The sequence below is a fragment of the Capricornis sumatraensis genome, chromosome 1 (genome assembly GCF_032405125.1).
Source record: "Capricornis sumatraensis isolate serow.1 chromosome 1, serow.2, whole genome shotgun sequence".
Taxonomy (NCBI): domain Eukaryota; kingdom Metazoa; phylum Chordata; class Mammalia; order Artiodactyla; family Bovidae; genus Capricornis; species Capricornis sumatraensis.
The window spans coordinates 142,095,375-142,121,028 of record NC_091069.1 but is presented as its reverse complement, the minus strand read 5'-3'; the positions used below and the strand labels follow the sequence as shown (position 1 = coordinate 142,121,028).

Below are 25,654 nucleotides of genomic sequence, written 5' to 3'. Positions count from 1 at the left end.
TGCAAAAAATATGTGAACATTTTATATTCACAACTAATTTAATTAAAACAAATTAATGATATCAAGTATGGCCAAAATATTTTATATATTATTATCATATATGTATCTGGGTATATATGTTTATTGTATGTGTGTTACATAAGATATGTCAGTTCAAAGATAGAGAACAAACAGTCTTTTATGCATGCTGCAGCCAAAGTCATTTTTTCAAATATAAGACTGTACCCTCCCATCCCCCACCAGCTCACACATACCTAATTCTCTAGGGGCTTTGCATTGTTCTTAGCATTGAAAACTCAATTCCATAAATAGACCAAACATCCCAACCCTGCCTCACAAGCCAGTCACATTCTGCACCACTGCCCTCTAGGTACACTGAGCTTCTATTTCCTTAACTGTACTGTGTTCCCTCCCACCACAGGACCTCTGCATATGCTGTCCCTCTGCTGGAATGCTCTTCTTCACTTGCTTTCACTATAAATACTGCAGAGTTTAGTTTCCCACCTTAGGGCAGCAGTTTCTGACACACTAGGTTAGAATAGATACTCCTGTTAAATCCTACTCACTACAGATAAAAGTTGATGTATTGGTGTAAATTATATGACATTATTCGCAAATTACAGTACTTTTACAAAAATATACTAGTAACAACTACAAGGCTGACAGTGATAACAGAGCAGCTAATGCTGATATATATTATTTCTGTGTGCCAGGCACTATTTCTGTATTCTAAGCACTATATGTATTCAATATAATATTTAAAGTTAAATACATTTAAACCTAACAAGTCTTTATATGCTAGGTATTACCATTTCCTCTCTATTACAAATGAAGAATGAAGAGCTTGTCAAGATCACACAGCTATCAGGTAAGATATGAACCCAAGTAATCTGACTCCAAAGCCCATGTTTCTAATCACTGAATTAAAGGGAAAAAAAGTAAAAAGTGTTAGTCAGTCAGTCATGTCCAACTCTTTACAACCCCATGGACTGTGGCACGCCAGGCTCCTCTCTCCATTGAATTTTCCAGGCAAGAATACTGGACAGGGTAGCCATTCCCTTCTCCAGGGAATCTTCTTGATCCAGGACTGAACCCGGGTCTCTTGCATTACAGACAGATTCTTTACCATGTGAGCCACAGAGAAGCCCAATCACTGACCTAAAACTACCTCTCAAATGGGATGCTTTGTAAATAGACTTTAATCAGCACTTGCCTGGTTATGCTTCCCATTTCATCCCCATCACTTATTATACTTCCTACCTAGTGGACCTAAACAAATATTTCTTGAATTAACAAATTTTTAAGAAATTTAAGTGAAAATTCTAATTCATCCATTGCTATATGGCAGGACCACATTAGGTATGTTTTCTTCCCCTATCACTTGCAGAAAATTGCAAAATGAGTTGTCTTCCTCCTCAACATTATTGAAAGGTCATCCAGCTCTGGTGTATGATCTTAAGATAGGACCTTACCTTCAAATTAGACAGATATTTAGTTTTATCGATTTGTAAAACCAAAAAAGGAAAACAAAGTTTTTTTGCTCTTAACCATGCATTTCCACTGTAAATGACTAAGATCCATCAAAAGTAAGTAAACTGACCGAATAAGCTTTATTCAGAATAGGCAGCTTTGAAACAATCTGTTTCTTAAGGAACACAGTGTGCCACTGTACTTACTGTACATAAAATGGACACATTCTATTTCATGTGTTCTGTGGTCTAAAAGGCAATTTTAGTCAATCCTCATTATTTCTGAATTTGCCTACTCACTAAAATGTATTTGTAACCTCAAGTCAATACTTGCAGGACTTTTATGCTCGTTTGTGGACATACACAGAGTGGCACCAAGTTTGAGTGGCCCAACAAGCATAATTCCAGCTTAGGTCTCCCAAGATGACACCCTGCCGTCTTGACTCAGCACTAATAATGTAAATTAGTGTCATCTTTGTGGTCTATTTTTTCCCTTTTGGTTGGTGATTTCACTGTTTAAAATGCTCCCCTAAGCATAGGACTGAAGTATGGTCTACACAAGTTAACAACAACTGTGATCAAAGGCTCACAGGGACCTAACCCTCCATTTCCCCTAGGAATAATGGTTCGATATTCCCTAATTCAGTGTTCCTCAAACTTTATAGAATGTAATTACTGCAAATAATGAGAATTAATGGTTATGGACTATTTTCCTAATATATATAACCCTATACTTTCTCTCCTCTGTGGTTAATCTTTTCTTTTTGTTCTTCATATTCATGCTCTTTCTTCCCTTGATTTAAAGCCTGCTGATAATTTTGGTCTTCCAGAAAGTCTTTCACATCAGTCTATTCAAGGATTTGTGCAGTTCACTGAAACATGGAGAATAGAATGTTGTAGAGCGTAAGCTTCCTTTTTAGCACATCTCAACCTTCTCCCACCCCCAAAATGAACTATGTAATATATGTGAGAGCAGAGCCTTTGTCTTGAACTTCTTCTGGTCTCTCACAGTTCTTAATACACAGCAAAGAGCTCAGTATTTATTAAATGTCTGAAAGGCTCACAGTCTTTTAAGTTCTACAGTAAAATCATTGAGTTTTTTTAATCTAAGGACTGTAAGTTAAACTTACATTCCTGATAAAATGAACTGATAAATTCTGAAAATATTCATGCATCTTTCTGACAATTTCATGAAAATGAATCAAGAGGAAACTATAATCCAAATTATTATATCAGAATATATAGCATATGAAATAAGAAGCCCCAAAATCTTTTTAAAATTTAAGGGAAAAAAAAAAAAACAACTAAATAATGTTTTAAGTCAATTTCAAAAATTTAGACGTTACATGTAATCCTGGAAGAGTGGAAGTGCCTAAAACAAAAATTTCATATTAAAACAAATTGATAAAAAGCCTAGAGATATTTATTTGTATTATGTTTAATTGTAACTCATTTGATTAAAAATTACAAAGATTCTATACCATATATATGTTATTTTTATAATATGTAGTCTACCAGGCTCCTCCCTCCATGGGATTCTCCAGGCAAGAGTACTGCAGTGGATTGCCATTTCCTTCTCCAATATATATATTATATATATATATACATACACACAGATAAAAGAGGGAGCTTTAAATCTAATTTGAATGCTGACATTTAAACGTCTCAGATGAAATCACAAAGCCATGGATATAAAGGTTTCCACTTACTTTTGCTGTAGTAGACATGGCTCCTGCCATCTTCATCTGAGAATTCATCACTTTTGTTTGTGTGGACATGGAAGTGACTTTTGAACTTACAGCAAATGTTCTTGTTTTCTGTTTCCTTAGATGTACAAGCTGCTTGGCTAAAACTCTGCAAGCTTCTTTATTACCAATCTTGGCCATTTTCTTAATTTCTAATTCCTATCAGAGGAAATAAAAAGAAGGAGTAAGATCATAAAAGGGGGAGTCCTCAGTGATTTGAGAATAGACTGAGCATACACATTATACCCTTTCACCCTGATTATGAAGAAAGAGGGTTTTACAAAGTCATACAAATAGTCATTTGAGAGGGGAAACTGTTTTACATGTTTATATGGATAAGACGGAACTAGTACTGTGTTCTACGCATATAAAGCAAGTCTACAAAACAGTGCTCACATAAAGCCAAAAAGAAAACTTAAAAACTCAATCCAAAAGTAGGCAGAAAAAAAAAAATCAAATGAGGAATTGGTAGAGGATAGCAAAGAAAAAAAAAAAAAGAGTACAGTGGTAGCTCCGAAGCTAGTAATACAGACAACTATCTTCAATGAAAAGGTCCATTTACTATGTTAAGTAAGAGACAGATTGGCAAATTAGATGTTGTTTAGTTGCTAAGTCACGTTCGATTCTTTGTGACTCCATGGACTGTAGCCTGCCAGGCTCCTCTGTCCATGGGATTCTCCACACAAGAATACTGGAGTGGGTTGCCATTTCCTTCTCAGAACATAAAAATACATGCTATCTCAAGAAAGCAACTTTAATTAGCCAGGTGAAGGTGAAGTCACTCAGTCGTGTCCGACTCTTTGCGACCCCGTGGACTGTAGCCTACCAGGCTCCTCTGTTCAGGGGATTCTCCAGGCAAGAATACTGACTGGAGTGGGTTGCCATTTCCTTCTCCAGGGGATCTTCCCAACCCAGGGATTGAACCCAGGTCTCCCTCACTGGAGGCAGACGCTTTAACCTCTGAGCCACCAGGGAAGCTTAATTAGCCCTTTGTTATGAAATGCCCCCTTTTATTCTGGTAATATTCCCTTTTCTTTCTTTTTTTTTTTAATCTAGTTAATGTAACCACTTCAAATTTCCAGATTTTACTAAGTATTTATATAGAATATATTTGTTCTAGCCTAGAGTAAAATCTGGAAATTTGAAGTGGTTACATTAACTAGATTAAAAAGAAAGAAAGAAAGAAAAGGGAATATTACCAGAATAAAAGGGGGCATTTCATAACAAAGGAATTAATACATAAAGATGTCAAACCAATCCTAAATGTGTATGCACCTAAAACAGCGCTTTCAAATTTATTAAGTGCAACTGATACAACTAAAAGGAGAAACAGACAAAGACACAAGTAGCATAAGGGACATCAACAACTCCTTTCTTAAGTATATTGCTGTATTTTAGGACAAGTGGACAGAAAAACTATAAAGATACAGATTTACAAAAGCACGATCAACAATTTGACCTAACCAACATTCACTAAAAGCTCCATCGCCAACAGCAGAATACTCTTTGCAAGTGCACATTTAAAAAAAAAAAAAAGGAATTACCAAAAACATACCACATTCTGGATCAGAAAACAAGGCCCAACAAAAATAAAAGGATTGGAATCCTACAAGTGTGATCTCTAACTGGAGTGAAATTAAACTAGAAAGCAGTAAGAAAAATAAGAAATGAAAATAACAAGCAGAAATTAGGCAACATGGTTCAAAATAAGTCATGCAAGAATTGATGCTTTCCAATTGTAGTACTGGAGAAGATTCTGGAGAGTCCCTTGGACAACAAGGAGATCAAACCACTTAATTATAAAGGAAATCAACTCTGAACATTCACTGGAAGGACTGATGCTGAGGCTGAAGCTCCCATACTTTGGCCACATGATACAAAGAGTCAACTCATTAGAAAAGACCCTGATGCTGGTAAAGATGGAGGGCATGAGGAGAAGGGGGAGACAGAGGAAGAGTTGGTTGGATGGCATCATGGACTATATGAACGTAAGTTTGAGCCAACTCTGGGAGATAGTGGAGGACAGGCAAGCCTGGCGTGCTGCAGTACATGGGGTCATGAAAACAACAATAACAACATAGAAAAAAAAATCACAGGGGAAATGAGATAATATTTTGAACTTAAATAAAAATGCACATATCAAAATGTGTGAGTTGCTTAGAAATTTAAAGTGTTAGAGCTTACATTTAGAAAAATTGAGTATCTAGTAGGCTTCAAAATAGAAAAAGCAGAAAAAAAGCAGAGAAAATAAAACACAAAGTATATAAAAGAAAGAAATATATAAACAAGAGAAGAAATCTATAAACTAGGAAGGAAAAAAATACAGAAAATTAATGAGATCAAAAGCTTTTTCTTTTATAAGAAATTGATCAAATTGATAAACCACTGCCAATTAGAAGAGAGAAAAAAACAGACAGAGAATACACAAATGACAAATACTGAAAATGCAGAGGAGGGCATCACTTAATAACCAAAAGATGTTAAAGAATAGTAAGAAAATATTATAAACACAATGCTATTACATTTTAAAATTTAGTAGAGATGAACAAATTATTTGACAGATGTGCACTACCAAACCTCATTCAAAACGTAGAAAGCTTGATCCATTCAATACCTATTTTCTAAAAATTGCAAATTTTAGAATTTAAAAATCTAGCCACAAAGAGATTTCTGTTAAGTTCAAACATCTATCCGCAAAGAAAAGTTCACTCCTAATGACTTTACTGATGAAATTGATCAAACATTTAAAAAAGAAATACACAGACCCTTCCAGTAAATGAAACAGAAAGGGAAACTAGCCAACTCATGCTTTAAGGTCAGCAGTACTCTGATGTTAAACTACATAAGGATACCACACAAAAACATAACTACAAATTAACAGCTTTTATGATCAGAGATACTAATATTCTTATGAAAATTTCAACAAATTGAAATAAAATATTTTTTAAAAAATTCATCATTACTAAGGAAGTTTATCCCAATAGCAAAAGTTTGATTCAACTTTGGGAAATCATCAGTTATGTAATTCACTATACTAACAGACTAAAGAAGAAAAACTACATAATTATCATCTCAATAGATGTAAAAAGACAGCACTTGACAAAATTAGTCCCTGATAAAAACTCTCAACAACTAGATAAAGGAACTTCAACCTGAGAAAGGGCCTCTACAAAAAGCCTATAGCTAATATAATGATAAAAGGATGAAAAATTTTATTTACACAGATGACATGATTGCCTATGTAGAAATCTAACAGAATCTACAAAAAGGCTACTCGACTAAGTGAGTTTAGGAAGGTTACAGAATAAAAGATCAATGTACAAAAAAATGAATGTATTTCTATATATCAACAACAAAAAATATCAGAAATATGAAGAAAGTAGAACAAGATCAGTATAACCCTGAAATGACCCGGGAAATGACCCAAATGTTCATTAGCTGGTAAATGGATAGTCAAATTTTGCAATGTCCACATAAGGGAATAACAGTTATCAGTAAAAATGATGATACATGTAATGACACTGATTAAGCTCAAAATAATTATGACTGAAAGAAGCCATATAAAAGTGAAATCACTTTAAGATTTCATCTATATAAAATTCTTGAAAATGTAAAATCTACAATGACAGACCAGTGTTTGCCTAACTGAGGAGGACATAGAGAGAAAGGGGATGGGTAGAAGCGATCACAAAGGGAATAAGGAAACTTTTGGGGATGATGGATATGTTCATTACCTTGACTGTAGTAATGGTTTCATGAGTTAATACATATGTCAAAATGTGTCAAATTATTTGCTTTAAACATGGACAATCAATTGCATGTCAACTATACCTCAAGCATGTTCGTTTTTAAAAATGTTTTAAGCATATACATTTAAAAACATAACAGAAAAATACTTAAAGATAGCCAATCTATTTTAAAAGTATATTCATTATCAAAGACATTGTCAATAACAGTTAAAATATAAAGTAAGACACCCCACTGGTTAACATAGTTATTTTCTTGCAACCCTCTCTTGTTTTTTTTTTTTTAATTAATTAATTTATTTTTAACTGGAGGATAATTGCTTTACAATACTGTGTAGGTCTCTTGTTTTCTAGGACTATTTTATCTTTGCTGTTGATTGAGAAGAAGATGGCTGTTTTGAGCAATATTTCTTCCTAGGCATTTATGTCTTTCACAAACAGAAGAATAATTTGATTTTATATTCAGCAGAATAAAGACTGCTGATAAAAATCAGGAGAATGACACAGTAAACAAAGGTAACCAGAAATTGCAGGAAGGTATTAAATGCCATTTTTTTAGTAAAGTAAATCACTTACCACCTGCCATGGGTCTGTTTCCTAGTTAGCTAATTACTCCAACACTGACTTCTAAATTTGTTAGAAAAGTTAAACTGAAATTTAATGTTCTACTTACCAGCTGTTTTTCTTGTTTCTCTAAAGCTGCCCGATCTCTGATTATAGCCCTCTGAGTACCTCGTAACTCTCGATTCTGTTCCTTTATTACATCTAAGAGAATCAGAAAAGAAACCTAAATGTATGAATTGTAAGATCTTCTTTAATACCACTTAAAATATTGGAATTAGAAACCTCAATTTAAAAAAAATTACAAGATGTTAAATTTTTTGTTTCAATAAACTAAAAATTAATCAAATGTTAGAATGAATTATAAATACTGATTATATAAAAAAACACTGAAGTACAAACACATTATAGTCTGAGGTTTAGTCAAAAGAATATATAAATCACACTAAAGTACTCCCTTAGAGAACTGATTATTATACATTGCTTTTATGACATGTATATATATGTCACATGTATGCAAGCGAGTGAGCAAACACACACACACAACATTTTTCATCTTTTCCCTACTTCAATATTACACGAAATTCCAAAAAGGAAGACAGGCAATGTGTTTATTAAATCTTTTTTTCTACACTATGTCATCATCATTATAACAGAATAAAGAGAAGCAGCCAGCCTTCCAATGAAGCAGACAGGGATTTGAATCACACATCTGCTACTGGATCATTATATGATGGTTTCCTGTGAAGTCAGTTAACACTCTAAACCTCAGTTTCTTATAAAATAAAAATTATCATGAAGCACAAAGAACACTCACAATGACCTGATATACTGTAAGTGCCATTCATTGTTAATGTCTTTCTCATTAATTTCAACTCATGAGGATCCATCAGTCTTACCTTTTGAAGAATTAAAGTATTAGTCTAACTGATTGACCACAATTTAGATTAATTGTTACTAAACAGAGATTACTTCAAAAGATCACAGATACCAACGGTAATGTTTGCCAAACTGTTTCCGCACTGTGAGGAAACTTGCTAAGTACTTTACATAAAGTATGTGATCCCTTCATGGAACACAGTCTTGTCATGGCGCAGGGGCTTGTGTAACTCAAAAAAGCTACAAACCATGCCATGCTGGGCTACCCAAGAGGGACAAGTCATAGTGAAGAGCTCTGATGAAATGTGGGCAGCTATTTAAAATCCTAAAAGGTGATGCTGTTAAAGTGCTACAATCAGCATGTCAGCGAAATTGGAAAACTCAGCAGTGGCCAAAATTGGAAAAGATGTCTTCATCCCAAAGCCAAAGAATGTTCAAACTACCACACAGTCGCACTCACTTTACATCCTAGTAAGGTTGTGCTCAAAATCCTTCAGGCTAGGCTTCAACAGTATGTGAACCAAGAATTTCAGATGTAAAAGCTGGACTTAGGAAAGGCAGAGGAATCAGAGAGCAAATTCTCAACATTCTGTTGGATCAGAGAAAACAAAGGGATTCCAGAAAAACATCTACTTCTGCTTACATGACTACACTAAAGCCTTTGACTGTGTGGATCACAACAAACTGTGGAAAATTCTTAAAGTGATGGAGTACCACACCATCTTACCTGTCTCCTGAGAAACCTGTATGAAGGTCAAGAAGCAACAGTTAGAAACTTACGTGGAACAACTGACTGGTTCAAAACTGAGAAGGAAGTATGACAAGGCTATGTATTGTCACCCTGCTTATTTAACTTCTATACAGAGTATCATCAATAGAAATGCTGGGCTGGATGAATCACAAGCTAGAATCAAGACTGCAAGAGGAAATAACAACCTCATATATGAGGATAATACCAAATGGCAGAAAGTGAAAAGGAACTAAAGAGCCTCTTGATAAGGGTGAAAGAAGAGTGAAAAGGCTGGGTTGAAACTCAACATTCAAAAAACTAAGGTCATGACATCTGGTCTCATCACTTCATGGCAAATAGAAGGGGGAAAAGTGGAAGCAGTGACTGCAACCATGAAGTTAAAAGATACCTGCTCCTTGACAGGAAAGCTATGACAAACATAGTCAGTGCATTAAAAAGCAGAGACATCACTTTGCTGACAAAGGTCTGTATAGTCAAAGCTATGGTTTTTCCAGTAGTCATTTATGGATGTGAGAGTTGGACTGTAATGAAGGCTGAGCACCAAAGAATTGATGCTTTTGAGTTGTGGTGCTGGAGAAGATTCTTCAGATTCCCTTGCACTGCAAGAAGATCAAACCCGTCAATCCTAAAGGAAATCAACTCTGAATACTCATTGGAAGGACTGCTGCCGAAGCTGAAGCTCCACTACTTTGGCCACCTGAAATGAAGAGCCAACTCACTGGAAAAGACCCTGATGCTGGAAAAGATGGAAGGCAAAAGGACAAGAGGGTGGCAGAGGGTGAGATGGTTAGATAGCATCACAGATTCAATGGACATGAATTTGGGCAAAGTCTGGGAGACAGTGAAGTACAGAGGATGCTGGGGTGCTCCAGTCCATGGGGTCACAAAAAGTCAGAAATGACTTAGCAACTGAAAAACAATTCAGTATGACGTTCATAATAATGCCATGAGTTGGTTTTTCTATTATTTTATATGTATCAGAAAATATGTGTTAATAAGTTTAAATAACATGCCCAAGGTCACAAGGTAGTAAGCAGTAATGCCAGATTTGGATCCAAGTTTTGTCTCCTGAATCAGTGGTCTTAATCATTTTACTAGAGTACCTTTTCAGTAAAGAGGTAGAATTTAAAACTACCACCACTACAACAGATAGAAGAGTCTCCTCATTAGATGGCACTGGGAAAACTAGTCAGCTACATGAGAAAAAAGAAAGAAACTGGACTCCTGCCTCACACCATATATAAAAATTAACTCAAAAGAGAAGAACGACTCAAATATAAGAGCTAAAATCATAAAAGTCTTAGAAGAATACATGGGAGTAAATCTACATGATTTGGGTTCTGGCGATAGATTCTTAGGTATGACACTAAAAGCACAGGCAACGAGAAAAACAGAGATGAAGCAGACTCCATGAAGACTAGAAGCTGTGACTAAAGGGCGTTATCAAGCGGAAAGACGATGCAGAAAACGGGAGAATACATGCGCCAATTACATATGAGTCTAGAATCCAGAACATATATATATACCTCTTACAATTCAAAAACAAAGGACAACTCAACAAATGAGTGAACACCTTGCACAGACATTTGGCCAAAGAAAATACATAAGTGGCCAACAAATATTTGGAAAAGATACAAAGTATCACTACTCATTAGGGAAATCAGAAACCATTTCCCATCTGCCAAAATGGCTATAACCAAGAGTCTTCTTCAACACCACAGCTCAAAAACATCGATTCTTCAGTGCTCAGCCTTCTTCACAGCCCAACTCTCATTTTCATACATGATTACTGGAAAAACCATAGCTTTTACTAGATGGACGTTTGTGGCCAAAGTAATGTCTCTGCTTTTTAATATGCTGTCTAGGTTGGTCATAACTTTTCTTCCAAGGAGCAAGCGTCTTTTAATTTCATGGCTGCACTCACCATCTGCAGTGATTTTGGAGGCCCCCCAAACAAAGTCTGTCACTGTTTCCATTGTTTCCCCTCTATTTGACATGAAGCGATGGGACTGTATGCCATGATCTTTATTTTCTGAATGTTGAGCTTTAAGCCAACTTTTTCACTCTCCTCTTGCACTTTCATCAAGAGGCTCTTTAGTTCTTCTTGTGGGTAGGAATGTAAATTATTTCAGCCATTGTGGATAAAAGTTCAGTGGTTCCTCAAAAGTTGAACATAAAATTACCAACTCATCTCACAATTTCCCTCCTATTTACCCAAAAGAACTGAAAAAAAAAAAAAAAAAAGTACCTAAACCATTACTCTACACAAATTCAGCACTAATTAAAATAGTCAAAAGGTGGAAACAACCCAAATGTCATGTACTGGAGAGACAGAGGATTGGTGAGTCATTGCTTAATGGATACAGGGCTTTATTTTACGGTGATGAAAATGTTCTGGAATTAGAGATGGTGGTTATACACCATTGTGAATGTACTAAATGTTACTGATCTATTCACTTTAAAGTGATTAATGTTAAGTGAATTTCAACTCCATTAAATAACAGCAAAGTCAGCAACCATTATCTTTTGTAGTGATGGAGCATCACAACTTATATTCTACACATTTCTTATTGTAATGAAACTTTACTCAGAATAAAAATAACTAATTATACTGAATAATAGGTATATTAAGTGCTTCACAACAACCCCCAAAGGTAGGTACTATCATTTCACTTGTTTCAGAGGCAGGAATTGGTATTTGGTGTATTTGGTGAGGTAATCTGCCTAAGTGGAGAAGGCAATGGCACCCCACTCCAGTACTCTTGCCTGGAAAATCCCATGAGCGGAGGAGCCTGGTAGGCTGCATGCAGTCCATGGGGTTGCTAAGAGTCAGACACGACTGAGCGACTTCACTTTTCACTTTTCACTTTCATGCATTGGAGAAGGAAATGGCAACCCACTCCAGTGTTCTTGCCTGGAGAATCCCAGGGATTGGGGAGCCTGGTGGGCTGCCGTCTCTGGGGTCGCACAGAGTCGGACACGACTGAAGCGACTTAGCAGCAGCAGCAATCTGCCTAAGGGAGAAAAAGCGCTAGGCTTCACCCCACAGGCATTCTGATTCCAAAGCCTCTGAATATGAAGCTTGTAGGAAAAAAAATAAAGTTACCAAGGACACAATCCTTACAAAGAGAGACAGTTATCAACAAATAATACTGTTGAACAGAATGAAAAACATTTCATGTCATTATATAAAATCAACTACAATGACTGAATAAGAGTTAAAAATAAGATGTCAGAGCTCCTATATCCTACTTACAAAACATCTATTTCTCCTCCTCTACTTAGTCTGTTTCTCAATTAAGTTATATTGGTGGACATCTCACACTCAGGATTTACTAAAGAGACACTCTATATGTTCCTTACACACAGGTATAGGAAACCATACAATATCTACACAGGAGATGAGAAGAGAGGGAGCTCTCTCCCCTCACTAACTTTCTTCTGGATGGGAAACATGTTTCACTTAAAAAAGAAGAAGGGGATAGTCTGTAGGCAAATATATTTGGGAAATGTTCAAGTTGAAAAAAATTTTAAACCAATTTCTTTGCTTCAAGGCTTCTAAGAACATTTAATATACAAAAGTATATTGTCAACCTTTAAGGGAAGAATATGTGGTCAATTATTCTCCAAAGTCATTAAACCAGGAATCCTTTTAAAGAAACCTCTATTAGCATTTTTTGGGTAGAAATGTTTCATGGAGCACTGGCTGGGATCCTATTCTTAAAAAACATGACTTGTTAGTTTGCTAGGGCTATTATAACAAACACCATAGACTGGGTGGCAGAAACAACAGAATTTTATTTTCTCCTAGTTCTGAAGGCTAGAAGTCCGAGATTAAGGTGCTGGCAGGGTTGGTTTCTTCTGAGCCCTCTCCCTTGACATGCAGATAGCCACCTTCTTCTTGTGTCCTCATGTGGCCTTTTCTCTGCTATCTTTTCTTCTTATGATAACACTGGTCCTACTGGATTAGGGCTCCACCCTCATGACCTCATTTAACCTGTTATCTCTGTAAAGACCCTGTTTCCAAATACAGTTGGGATTCTACATATGAATTTTAGGTGGACATAATTTAATTAGGTCTACACACATGATGTTTTTCCTCTGCAATCTACAGACTGACACTAAACAAAACAGCAAAGAAAGCTCTCATTTCCCCATCTTTCAAAACAATCATCAGCCTTATCCTCACTACTTAAACCTTCTCAATTTCCCTGTTTTGGACGTAGTTCCCCTATCTTGCCCAAGACAATGGATTGGTATGAAAACACTGACCAATTATCCTACTATTTCAAAAGAAAATATGCCCTAAATTTAACACTATAGTATTACAAGTGAACTGTTGGAATACAATCCTTTTGCACACTAAAAACTCCCTGAATTCAACCAGGATAAGATGAAATATTAACATAATGATGACGGTCTTCTAAAGTTACAGGAGTACTGAGCTGAGAGAGAAGCCACCATATTGATAAGTTGAACTGTGACTAGGTAATTGACACAGTGTAAAGCAACTGCTGAAAGCACTGACTGTTGGATCTAGAAAGATCTAGAATGTTATCAATATATATTTTTTCATTACTAAGGTCATATAATGAAAAATTTATATTTGGTCTCTGTCTTGAATTCCTGGCATAGAGCTCCCAAAACCCCTGGAATTTCCTGAGTGATAGAGATGTCTTTTGATCTAAGGAAGTGTACCTCTGGAGAGTTCAGGATGGGGCTGAAAGTCCAAATGCTTGATTAGAAGGTGAGGCCTTTCAACCCCATCCCTCAGGGGAGGGGAGTAGAGCCAGAGACAGGGTTATAAAAACTCTTAAAGAGACTGGAAGAGTTTCCAGGTAGGTGAACATACTGATGTTCTGGGAAGGTAACATGTCCAAAGAGGGCACAGATACTCTGAGCACCACCCCTCACCCCATCCCCCTGCATAGTACCTTGCTTCCATTTAGCTGTTCCTGAGTTGTTTTCTTATAAATAAACTTGTAATACTAAGTACTTTCTTGAGTTCTGAGAATTGTTCTAGTATGTTTTCAAATCTGAAGAGAGAGTTGGGCTGACACTAGTGTTTACAGCCGGTCAGTCAGAAGTACTGGTGGGAATCTAAGACTTGTGACTGGCCTCTTAAATGAGGACAGTTTTGTGGACAGAGCCCTTAACCTGTGGGGTCTGTACTAACTCCAAACAGTTGTTAGGATTGAACTAAAGTGCTGGAGACACCCACTTGGTGTCAGAGAATCAGAATAAAGAATAGATATAGCCATCTTTGTTGAAATACAAGTATTATGACATGATCTTTAATAAAACATAATTTAATCAAAATTGTTTGATTTCACTTTTCTTAATTTTATGTAACTATGTGTACCATAACTGTCACTGTATATTAGAGAAGGAAAAATAAAGAAAATTAACTACCGCATATTTCACAGCCTGTTGTTAATGACCTATTAATATTTAAAGAGTTCTAAGCTATAATCCGAGACCATCTAATGTTACACACTAGACTGTATAAAACAAAACTGTAACACTTTAAAATATATTAAGGTAAGAGAGAAAAGATAGTAAATTTTTTTTTCATATGAGATAATGGGTGTATCCTATGAAACAAATTTTCTTTAAAAACAATTCCTATACTAAACTCATAGTTAATAATTTGGTCTTCAAATAATTCAGAAGGAATAACATAAGAAAGGTTAGGAGACATTCTTAATGTTCTGAAGTCAAAGTTTATTTCCCATTAAATTTATTTCTTAGTAGGTCTGATTTCTTCCTAAGATTACAAGCTCTTTAAGAGCAAGAAGTATATTTTATTTATTTACCTATTTGTATTTACATTTTACTTCATGTCAACAACTATACCAATATATTTGTTAATTGTAATCTAAGGGAGTACAAACATATATATACCAAAATATGAAAGGATTTATCTTATAGCCATAATTTAACAGGTTCTTTAAAAATATGTAATAAAATTTATCGATTATCAAGAAAGATGGCTAATATTTTAACAATAAAATCTACTAGTTATCAAGAAAGATGGTTGACAATATAACAATGGCAAAATCTGAGCTATGACAGATTTTATGACATTTTCGACAAAGGAAAAATGGAGCACTGAACTTTCAAACTGTGAAAACGCAGGGATGTGCCTATGGTGTGCTCGCTCTGTTACCACCTGGACGTGTCGGAAGGATCCAGCGGCTGCCCCACCCACCATCTTGTCCTCACCCACATCCAGCACAACACTGCGAAAAAGCCACTCAGGCCAGCTCCACCCTGGGCATTGAAGCCTTTCAGGCTCTTCTTATTGAAAAAGTAACACATATGTGTAAGAGTGATAAGATCACTGAGTTAAATTTTGGACTTAAGAAGATACAAACAGACCTAAGGTCGTTCTTTGGTTCCCAGTCAATAAGGTTTATCTGATTACCAAGAAAAGAAAAACAGAGAGCCCAAAAATAAACAGTGAAATATAAAAGGGTCTCCCATGTGATCTAGCTCACTAGAATTTTCTACTGGGTTTGAGTCCAAGGCCCAACTGGAATCATGGTTGTTATTTCTAGACTCTTCATTTCCATACTGTTTGCACATCTGAGGATTAAAGCAAAAAGTAATTACATGCTGCAAATATGAAAAGTGAAAGTCGCTCAGTCGTGTCCTACTTTTTGCGACCCTATGGACTATACAGTCCATGGAATTCTCTAGGCCAGAATATTGGAGCGGGTTGTCTTTCCCTTCTCCAGGGGATCTTCCCAACCTAGGGATCAAACCCAGGTCTCCTGTATTGCAGGTGGATTCTTTACCTGCTGAGCCACAAGAGAAGCCCAAGAATACTGGAGGGGGTAGCCTATCCCTTCTCCAGCAAATCTTCCCCATCCAGGAACTGACCCAGGGTCTCCTGCATTGCAGGCGAATTTTTTTTTTTTAACCAACTGATCAGGGAAGCCCAGTTTTTTCTTTTTTTTCATCCTTTCAAGTGCCTATATTTTGAGAGAAGGGAGGGAGCTCAAGCTTGCAGTCAGGATTACTGTGCCTCAGGAACACTAAGGCACAACTCATACCACTCAGCTGTGTTTAAGCTGGTCTCCTAGACAGCACCGGCTCTACCGTGTACTGGGTTTGCCACTTTACTATAAGGTCATGATGGACTTTTAATTTAACATATACCATACTGTCTGCTTTTAAATGTATTTCTTCAGAGAAAAATCATTTTGATTTATGCAACTGTATTGCCTATCCTGAATCTAACGATTACGTGGATTGAAAAAAGGAGCACAAAATGCTTCCACATCCTGCTTTACCATCTCCATGAACTGGCTTTTGGGGATTAAGATCCAAGAGGAAAGCGAGTGTCCTCTTTGCATTTTATGTGCAAGGTCTGCAAGCTAGTATCAGAGGAAATAGTGGCTACTGTGGCACTGGTAGAGTGGGTATTAGATAAACTCTGATCATGGCTATGAACAGAAGAGCTGGGAGCGTGAGTTCAGCTAAAGCTGTCATGAAGAGCTCCACAATCAACAATAAAGGGGGATGAGGTACTGGCCATGTGAGGATATACCATCTCCTTAAGTTGACGAGGAGAAAAAAAAACAAAAAACTGCAAAATGCTACAAACTCAAAGGTTAAGGGCTAAGAAAGAAATACTAATATTAGAGGTCAGTAACTAGGGAATACTGGCTTTGAAAACCAAATTCACAAAGGCAGAAGGACAATAGCAGTGAGAGAGTGGGTGAGAAGAAATCAGAATTTGATATGGAAAGCAAACTTGTTTCTCAGGCTTTGGACATGGTATATCAGAAATCTGAAAGAAAATGTATCACCTAAGTAACCAGTTTTAATACATGGCAAAGAAAAAATAAAAACAAAAAATAAATAAACAACTATGGGAAACAGAAAGGAGAGTCGAGAATCATGGCAACAGCTTTACTCTGTACTTGGTCCAGACAGCCAAGGGTTTGCTTAAAAACCAGGCTGAAGTTGAAAAACTCAGCAGGACTCACTTGAAAGGAAAAAGTGGAACACTAAGAAGAGAACAGGAGTCTAGCCCTGTGGTAGCACAAAAGGAAGCAACAAGGAATGCTTCTCCCCCACCAGGAAAGTCTGAAAAGTAACTCAAGCCCCGAGGAACTCATTGAAATGAATTTGTTCATGGTTATTAAAATATCAGTGTTTTCAGGAATTTAAGGAAGGTTTTAAGATGTCACCTGTCAGCAGATCTTTGGGTCTCATGTGGGTCTCAAAGACACAGCCTTTAGCATGCTCATCAATAACAGCTTCAGAAAACTGCCAAGGACATTTTTCAGCTTAGATAAGTAAAGGAATGAGTGAAAGATCCTTTGAAAGAACAGTCTCACAGATAAATGGATGGACTTGAAGGTAGAAAATGGTAGCATGAAAAGAAATACCAGCCTTTGGTATCATGTTTGGAACGGAGAAATGTAAAGGAAAGACATTTCATATGGAAACATCTGTTCCTGGGCTTCTGAAAGGGCTTCCTGCTTTACTGTTCTCTATGCCTAGAAGGCTCAGGTACCCGATCATCACATAACTATTTCTTTCTCAACACTGTGTTTTTCTCTCAAATGCCACATAAGTAGGAAAGTCTTTTCATCACCCAGGTAATCACTTCCCCCACAAACAACAGCAACAAAAACAGCAGTAATGAATTGGGGGGTGTAGGGGTGGACAACTAAGGACATTTGGAATTTCACTCCATATTAAATAATGCTATTGGGAGTTCCCAGGTGGTGCTAGTGGTAAAGAACACACCTGCAATGCAGGAGACATAAGAGACACAGTTCCAATCCCTGGGTCTGGAAGATCCCCTGGAGGAGTACAAGGCAACCCACTCCAGTATTCTTGCCTGGAGAATCCCATGCACAGAGGAGCCAGGTGGGCTACAGTCCATGGGGTCGCAAAGAGTAGGACACGACTGAGAGACTTACACTGTCACTTTCACTTCTGTACACTATTAAATTTTTTGAGAGTCATAATGGCATTGTGGTTATACAGGTGAATATCCTATTCTGGGAAATATTTGCTGGATTGTCACAGTTTCATGATGTCTATAACTTACCCTAAATAATTCAACAACAAAAACCCATATATGTGTACAAATGTACTTAAAAAGACATACACACATAGAAAGGGAGAGAAAACAAATGTGGCATAATGTTAATAATTGGTACACTGAGGCAATGAGAAAATGAGTATTCACTGAATATTGTCATTTCAGCTTTTCTTTAGATCTGAAATTGTTCCAAAAAAAAAAAGAAGAAAATAAACAGTCTCCATTCCTATAAATAAAATGTTGCAATATTTTTGCTCAGAAAAATGTTCAGAAGAGTATTGTGTCTGTGAATTCTTTACTCAATTATTTTTCTTTGGTGTACGAAGAATTTAGAAACCAACCAGAAAGCAAAATTTGAGTTTTTAAATATTCAGGATAATAATCATTCTGGGAACACATACCATGCAAAGAAAGATCTCGGTACTGTAGGTAGCACAATGAGAATGTTGTAGTTTATCTGGAAGAAGGCAGGGATATTTCTGAAGGGGATCTAATTTATGTAGATGATAAATTTTACCCCCTCTTGTTAGATTTATCCAACTTAGTCAAAATTTCACAAGTTTTGAACTCTGGAAAAGCAGCATACATAAATAGCACCCAATAAGGCAAAACCCAAGAAGCTTTGTTCCTCTACTGTCAATAACAGTCCTCAAATTATCTCTAAACTTGAACTAAGGTTCAAGGTGGGTGGTGATAATACAGATGTAGACTACAGGATGTGCTGGATACTGGGAACACCACTCTTGGTTAGTAACTGCCACTACTTTGGCATTTAGTCTCTAAATTCTAAACTGCTGTAGAGTCATTCCCATTTATGCTGAAGACTCTCTGCAACCATCCAAATGTGGAATGTGGAAAAACTTAAGAAAAGCATAATCCAACTTTGGAAGTGCGTGAAGATCTACTTTCATTCAGGAAAATACAAATCAAGATGTTAAAAGAAAAAAGTGGGAGGGGGCACAAGGAGTGAGGTATTTAACACAGTTTGCAAGAGAGTTCCAGAAAAACATCTATTTCTGCTTTATTGACTATACAATACCCTTTGACTGTGTGGATCACAGTAAACTGTGGAAAATTCTGAAAGAGATGGGAATACCAGACCACCTGACCTCCTCTTGAGAAATCTGTATGCAGGTCAGGAAGCAACAGTTAGAACTGGACATGGAACAACAGACTGGTTCCAAATAGGAAAAGGAGTACATCAAGGCTGTATATTGACACCCTGCTTATTTAACTTCTATGCAGAGTACATCATGAGAAACGCTGGGCTGGAAGAAGCACAAGCTGGAATCAAGATTGCCAGGAGAAATATCAATAACCTCAGATATGCAGATGACACCATCCTTATGGTAAAAAGCAAGAAGAACTAAAGGGCCTCTTGATGAAAGTGAAAGAGGAGAGTGAAAAAGTTGGCTTAAAGCTCAACATTTAGAAAACTAAGATCATGGCATCCAGTCCCATCACTTCATGGCAAATAGATGGGGAAACAGTGGAAACAGTGTCAGACTTTATTTTTCTGGGCTCCAAAATCACTGCAGATGGTGATCACAGCCATGAAATTAAAAGACGCTTACACCTTGAAAGGAAAGTTAGGACCAACCTAGACAGCATATTAAAAAGCAGAGATATCATTTTGTCAACAAAGGTCTATCTAGTCACAGCTATGGTTTTTCCTGTGGTCATGTATGGATGTGAGAGTTGGACTATAAAGAAAGCTGAGCACTGAAGAATTGATGGTTTTGAACTGTGGTGTTGGAGAAGACTCTTGAGAGTCCCCTGGACTGCAAGGAGATCCAACCAGTCTATCCTAAAGGAGATCAGTCCTGAGTGTTCATTGGAAGGACTGATGTTGAAGCTGAAACTCCAATACTCTGGCCACCTGATGCGGACAGCTGACTCATTTGAAAAGACCCTGAAGCTGGGAAAGATTGAAGGCAGGAAGAGAAGGGGATGAGAAAGGATGCGATGGCTGGATGGCATCACCGACTCGATGGACATGGGTTTGGGTGGACTCCGGGAGTTGGTAATGGACAGGGAGGCCTGGCGTGCTGCGGTTCATGGGGTCACAAAGAGTCGGATACAACTGAGCGACTGAATTGAACTGAAATGAGGTGGCACTGAAGAAGAATTTCTAGAAAAAGAAAAAAACCTGTTCAAATTAGCTACAGGAAGAAAAAAAGAGAACTCTACACATAAACGTATCATAACTAAAAATACATCAGAGTGAGAAAGAGTATTGTATATACAGATGAATATGAGAAGAGTTCTTAGGGAAATGACATGGCTAGTAAGCAAGACAAGGAACAGATCAAGCATGGCACTCACTTGATCCTTTCATGCTAGAGACTCAATAAATGGATTTATAGTGAGGAGTAGCATAGTCAGATTTGGATTTCATATATATATATATATCAATCACACAGGCAACTTTACAGATGAATGATTTAAAGGCTATGAAGCTACAAGAAGGAAACACAGAAAAGTGATGTAAAAAAGTTTAAGATAAATGGGACCTGAATGAGAAAAAGAAAGCTCATATGTGACAAACATTTAAGAGACAAAAGGAGGACTTGGTAATTAATTAAAGGTAGAGGGCAAAATCAAGGACTGCTACACATTGGAAGAGGAAAACCCAGGAAAAGAACTGACTTGAAAAAGATGGTGATGAATCTTTTTTGGGACCTCTTTTAATCTGAGGTACTCTGGGACATCAAGGTGGAGATACTTAGCAAACTATTAGATACACTGATCCGAAACTCAGAAAAATATATCTAAAGATACACAACTGGGATCCATCAGCACTTAGGTTATAACTAAAGTAAGAGTTTAGATAAGATCACGTAGGGAGAAAATGTATGGTTAGAATAATGGCAATCCAAGAGGGAACCAAGAAAAACACTAACATTTAAAGGCAAGGTTAAAATAAGAAAGGAAGGAAGAAAGAAAAGAAAAACATAAAAGGAAAAGGAGTAGTCAGAAGAATCTGTGGAAAATGAAGACAGTGTTATGTTATGCAAACCAAAAGAGAATTTCAAGGAAGAAATTATTATCAAAATCAAATGCAAAACGTAGCCCAAGAGATCACTAAAAATGGGATTTAGTGATCTAGAAGTCACTGATGATCTTAGCAAGATCTCATTTATTACATGAGATGTAAATCAAACTGCTGTACAATGGCGGGTTGAGGGGAGACGTCAGAGAAGTACAGAAGTGGGGATAGGAGACATCACCAATCCTTTGAGAGATTTAGATGAAGAGTAAAATGAGTTGGAAAATACTTCCTAAGAAAACACTGGGTTAAGGGAAAATATTTCCTCTAAGAAAATTTTGCCTTATAGACAAAAGGTATGCCTTACATGGTATCTACCAAATGCTGAGAAGTCCATGTACTTAGCAAGAACCGCAAAATTAAATTGCGCCGCAGGCTTTTCAGTAAGAAATAAATAACAATGATAATGCTCAAAGAGAGGAGGTCATGACTCTGTCACTTAGTAGCTGAGTGATCCTGGGCAAGTTACTTAGTCCTTTGCTTCTCAGTTTCCTCATCTATAAAATGGAGATGACAATAGTGCTTATAGGTTTTGTAAGAATTAAATAAGATACAATATGCTAACACAGTGTGCTGGCTTAGACTGCTGCTGCTGCTGCTGCTGCTGCTAAGTCGCTTCAGTCGTGTCCGACTCTGTGAGACTCCATTGATGGCAGCCCACCAGGCTCCCCCGTCCCTGGGATTCTCCAGGCAAGAATACTGGAGTGGGTTGCCATTTCCTTCTCCAATGCATGAAAGTGAAAAGTCAAAGTGAAGTCGCTCAGTCGTGTCCGACTCTTAGCGACCCCATGGACTGCAGCCTACCAGGCTCCTCCATCCATGGGATTTTCCAGGCAAGAATACCGGAGTGGGGTGCCATTGCCTTCTCCGGCTGGCTTAGACTAGCACCTCAAATTTGTCTTTGTTGAGGATAACAGACAAAAAGTATATAACACTTAAAGAGCTTTACTTTTTAACAGGCATATTTAGCTGTGCATTCACAAGTCCTCATGGCATCTTGACTTACAGGTTCATAATTAGATTTACAAAATAGGTCACCATTAGTCCACTTAGGGAAAAAATACAAAAGGAAAACAAAACAAAAACACATATGCATGTATAAGTGTGTGTATATATATATATATGTACATATATATACACAAGTCATTTCAGTTGTGTCCGACCCTATGGGCCACAGTCCACCAGACTCCTCAGTTGATGGAGTCTCTCCAGGCAAGAATACCGGAGTGGGCTGCCATGACCTCTTCCAGATGATCTTCCCGACCCAGGGATGGAACCCACATCTCTCACGTCTTCTGCACTGCAGGCGGATTCTTTACCGCTGAGCTACCGGGAAAGGCCTATACAATGTGTCTGTGTATGTGCGTGTATACATACATATATATCTCTTAGAAATCAGTATAAGGAAAAGCAAGTAGTCAATTGTAATTTCAAATTCAAAAGAATCTTTCTCTTCCTTAGCACTGAGCTACAATTCTCATTAATTTCTGTAACAAAGTATACACTGGAGAGACTTGTTCATCTTTGTGTCAAAAATGAATTAAACATAACTCTGAATAGTAATAAATGCTGTAATGTTTTCTCCCTTTTTAATTTACATATGCAGTATTCTTTAATGATATAGTATGCAACTCTTCTAGCCAATCCAAAGAGACAAGAAAGATTCAATTATTCTCCAGCTCTATAAGCAGTTACATATTTTTCTTATATATCAGAATTTCATTACTGCTGAAACAGGTAAAAAGACAGCATACAGTAAAAGATCTTATGATCAATAATCAACGAGTCTGAGGATCTGGCAGACACGCATAAGAATACATTCACTTTCAAAATATATAGCCTCATTATTGCTAAGATGAATGCTGTCACCTTTTAAACAAAACATCTTTTTTTTTTCCTGAGAAAATAAGGAATAAAAGCATCAGCAAATCTCCAGATCAAAGTAACAAAAGTACAGATCTACAATTAAGATGTCATTAATTGATCTCAATTGACATGGTAATTTAAGAAAACATCAAGTATGCAGTTTGCTGGTTATAGTAAAATGTACATAGTGGCCAAATTTCATATTCAGAAATTTCACACTCAGATCTTTAAGTCAGTAGTATAGTTCTTTCCAAAAGTCCTTAAGATCTTTTTCTCGCAAGTAAGTCTATTCAGCAAAAACATCATTTCTTGGATGAATTAACCCAGCTGCAAATAAGTATACAGCTAAACATCCTCACAGCACATCTTCATTGTCTTTTTTTTTTCCTGCTCTATACTTCAAGTACAATAGTCACTGGATTGCCAAAAGCACCAGGAAGCACAGCACTGAGAATATAGAACTGATTTTTATGTCTTTGTAATTTGACAGACATCAAGCAATTAGAGCTAGGACGTTTGGCTTTTAATGTTAATTAAAAAAAATTAATTTGTAACATCATAGTAAGATGCAACCCTTTTCCCTCTGTTTACTAAATTCTCACTCTATGAGACTTAAACAACCAAAAAAAAAAAAAAGATACACCTTTTTTTCCCCCCTGGAGTACTATACAATAATTGAAAACCATAACGTTGGTACTGAACACTGAAAAAATAAAGCGTCATGTTAAAGATTAACATTCTCAGGTAAAATACACATAAAACTCATTTCACATAATTGTATTACTTCCTATCCAAACTTGATAGTTATTCCAAGTATTGTAAGTGGTATTTCTCAGTTAATAAAAAGTCAATTTCACCCATTCAGAATAACCAAAAATTATTATTATGTATCACACAGTATTATGCTGTGTGACAAATTAGGGGTAAAAAGACATGTGCTGAAGTAAAAGGTAGTGCGGAGGGTAAAGATGCTATCTCTGTCATCCTCCAAAAAATAATTATGGCAGCACTGGAACAGTCAATACAAAGGAATGAAGGAGTTACCCCACGTCTGGATTGAGCACCCTGTTTGTACCAATCACTGTCTAGCTACCACTGCTCCTTTTGTAGCAGTTAGACCCTTACAAAGAAGTGATTCTTTGATTGAATCAGCAACAACCTAGACTCAACATGTAATGTGAAACACGATTTCTAAATAACTTGAATGAATTTGATTCCTGGCAAAGTCAATGAAAACATCAAGGCTAATTAAACAGCTATATAAGCATATATGACAATCACTGCTTACAGACACCAATTTGTATATTCCTGTATTCACTTTTTCCCCTTAAAATGACATTGAGTTAAATGTCCGAAGCAATGCAAGCATATTCAAACACAAGCGTCTATGCAGATAATGCAAACCACATTTCTTACTTTAGATAGCAAGGTATTTATACGAGACAGAAGTCAACTATGAAAAGGAAATCCAGGTACCTCCCTTGGATTTCTTTTATTTTCCTACTGGTGTCAGTCTAGAAGCATTTATTTCACATCTCTGTTGATGCTGTGGTCCAGACCAAGTTCTTTTGGTAACTGGAGCCTATTACACCCTCCCCCCACGTCAACAAGGGGTTCCGGTTTGGATGCTCCCAAGTAGTACAGCTCCAAACTGAAGGAGCAGTAAACACGCACAGGAAACCAACAAGAAATTCATCAAATCACTAAGTCTAATGACACTCAAGGGTCAACCGCATCCTGCCTCCAGGAAATGCTCAGGATACAGCTGAAGGAGAAACCTGGGGACGGGGCGGGGCTGTTAAGGATTGTGTTATCAGAGAGAGGAAGCCAGACTGCCCAGGTGAGACTGAGGTAGGGCGAGTCCGAAGAGACAGGGAAGTGGAAAAGTGACGCACGAAGGCGGTCACCTGTGGGGCCACTTGATCCAGCCCCGCCCCCAGGGACAGCAACAAGAGTCAAGGCCGGAAGTCCCCCAAATAAGCCTGCGAAACGCAGAGCTAGGCCTTTTCGGCCAGGCACGGAACTCACCATCCACGGTTTTCTTCTTGAAGAGGGACGCCATGGTCAGGAACCGCACCCGGGCAGCCCGGCTCGGCCCGATCCGGCCCGCGAGTGAGAAAGAACAAGGAGGGATAGGACAGACTCTCGCAAGGTTCGGGATGGCGGAGCGGATGGGCAATTGAAGAGGGCGGGGTCTGCAGTCAGGACCCGCGGAGAGCGGGTATCCACGAAGCCTACCGCAGCCGAGTTGCCCGGAGCTCAGGTGACCGCGAACTAAGACACTTTTTGGAGAAGTCACTTCTAGGCGGCGCCTGCGCGGTTTGCGCATCCGCCTGCGCACTGCGGCGCCTGAAGCCGCGGCCGCTGCCCTCACTTCAGCGGCTGCCCACTCTCCAGCTTGCCGGGGTCCTGGCGCCGGGAGTGATGCGCCGCTAGCGGTGTTAGCAGTACTTGGGGGATCGCGGGCGGGGTCAGGTGGCTTCTCGGTCCGGGTTCCACGCTGAATGCGGACAGAGATGAT

At 37.6% G+C, this 25,654-nt stretch overlaps 1 protein-coding gene across 1 annotated transcript in view; it reads right to left on the bottom strand.

The window, feature by feature from the left end:
* The window catches only part of CHMP2B (charged multivesicular body protein 2B), a 31,999-nt gene extending 6,582 nt beyond the window's left edge, over positions 1–25,417 (bottom strand). The window contains exons 1-3 of the mRNA XM_068972994.1: positions 25,162–25,417; positions 7,634–7,725; positions 3,179–3,373 (exon numbers count right to left, since the gene is read on the bottom strand). Coding sequence (XP_068829095.1) covers positions 3,179–3,373; positions 7,634–7,725; positions 25,162–25,195 — 321 coding nt within the window. The 5' untranslated portion in view covers positions 25,196–25,417. The remainder of the gene's footprint in view (positions 1–3,178; positions 3,374–7,633; positions 7,726–25,161) is intronic.
* Positions 25,418–25,654: the final 237 nt, after the last annotated feature.